This window comes from Myotis brandtii, unplaced genomic scaffold (genome assembly GCF_000412655.1).
Source record: "Myotis brandtii unplaced genomic scaffold, ASM41265v1 scaffold525, whole genome shotgun sequence".
Lineage (NCBI taxonomy): Eukaryota > Metazoa > Chordata > Mammalia > Chiroptera > Vespertilionidae > Myotis > Myotis brandtii.
The window spans coordinates 2,693,115-2,694,783 of NW_005369915.1; the positions used below are offsets into that span (position 1 = coordinate 2,693,115).

General features: G+C 43.9%; 1 protein-coding gene across 1 annotated transcript in view; it reads right to left on the reverse strand.

Annotated features, from left to right (window-relative positions):
- Positions 1 to 222, reverse strand: part of PI4K2B (phosphatidylinositol 4-kinase type 2 beta) — a 28,132-nt gene extending 27,910 nt beyond the window's left edge. Inside the window, exon 1 of the mRNA XM_014548889.1 lies at positions 127 to 222. Coding sequence (XP_014404375.1) covers positions 127 to 222 — 96 coding nt within the window. The remainder of the gene's footprint in view (positions 1 to 126) is intronic.
- Positions 223 to 1,669: the final 1,447 nt, after the last annotated feature.

The window sequence follows — 1,669 nt, forward strand, 5'->3', positions numbered from 1 at the left end:
GCGCGGGCATTGGTGGGCGGGGCGCGGCACGCGACAAGAAACCTCCCCTGCTTTGAGCGTTGGGGAAGACGGGTGGGGAAGGCTGAGGTTGCCCTCCGTGGAGCTCTTGGGGCAGAGTTCAGTTACTGCCTTGGAATACCCTCTCCATTCCATGTCGGCCTTTTTCCACTGTAGATTTCTCCCACAGCGTTTGCCAAAGTCCACCTGTGCCTTTCCTCTCATGACTGTTAACATTTAGCCCTTAGAAGTCCACGAAAGAAAGGACCTTATCTTTTGTTCAGATATTGGTAGTTGGCATTTCCTTTTTTTTTTTCTGACTAATCTAGCTAAAAGTTTATCACATTTTTTAATCTTAAAAAAAAACCTACCGCCCTAACCAGTTTGGCTCAGTGGATAGAGCGTCAGCCTGCAGACTCAAGGGTCCCAGGTTTGATTCCGGTCAAGGGCATGTACCTTGGTTGTGGGCACATCCCCAGTAGGGGGTGTGCGGGAGGCAGCTGATCGATGTTTCTCTCTCATCGATGTTTCTAGCTCTCTGTCCCTCTCCCTTCCTCTCTGTGAAGAATCAATAAAATATATTTTTAAAAAATTAAAAAAAAACCCTACCTCTTGTACCATTGATTTTCTGTTTTCTAGTGCCTCAACTTTTGCTCTTTATTAATTTATATCATCCCATTAATTGGTCAACCAAGGATTTGGGCAGAGTGTATGTATAAATTTTGGAACGCTCTCCCTTTGTTCCTCCCTCTTTTTCGGGATTTTTTTGCCTCAATTTCTAGCTGCTGCAGAAGCCCCAAGTTCATCCTTTAATTCGTTAAGCCATTAAGACGGTGGCTTTTTGATTGAGTTCCAGCTGCCTTTTACAGTGTAAACTGAGTAATACTCTCAGATGGAAAGATGTATGAGCATAAATTATACTCATTATATTTCAATTATTTGAAAGTGGCCATCTCTTCAATTATTGCCAGCTGGCTTTTGATTACTTTCTAGTGCCTTCAAGTATAAGTATGCATCACTTACCGATGGGGATATGCTCTGACAAATGCATCAATTAAGCAATTTTATTTATTTTTATTTTTTTAATATATTTTTATTGATTTCAGAAAGAAAGAGAGAGGGGGAGAAAGAGATAGAAACACCAATGATGAGAGAGAATCATTGATCAGCTGCCTCCTGCACGTCCCCCACTGGGGATCAAGCCTGCAACCTGGGCATGTGCCCTTGGCCAGAATCGAACCTGGGACCCTTCAGTCCACAGGCCGACGCTCTATCCACTGAGCCAAACCAGCTAAGGCTCATTAGGCAATTTTATTGCTGTGCAAACATCATAGAGTACACTTACACAAACCCAGATGGTATAGCCTACTACACACCTAGGTTAAATGACATCCTATTACAACAAGGCTATACACCTGTACAGCATGTTACTGTATTGAATACTGTAAGCAACTATAACACATTGCACTACAATGTTATAACAGCTATGACATCACTAGATGATAGCATTTTCAGCTCCATTATAATCTTACTAGAAGCCTGGTGCATGGACTTGTGTACAGGTAGGGTCCCTCAGCCTGGCCTGCAGAGATCAGGCCGAAACCGGCTCTCTGACATCCACTGAAGGGTCCCGGATTGCGAGAGGGTGGTTCTCGGGTGACGCACCCCAGAA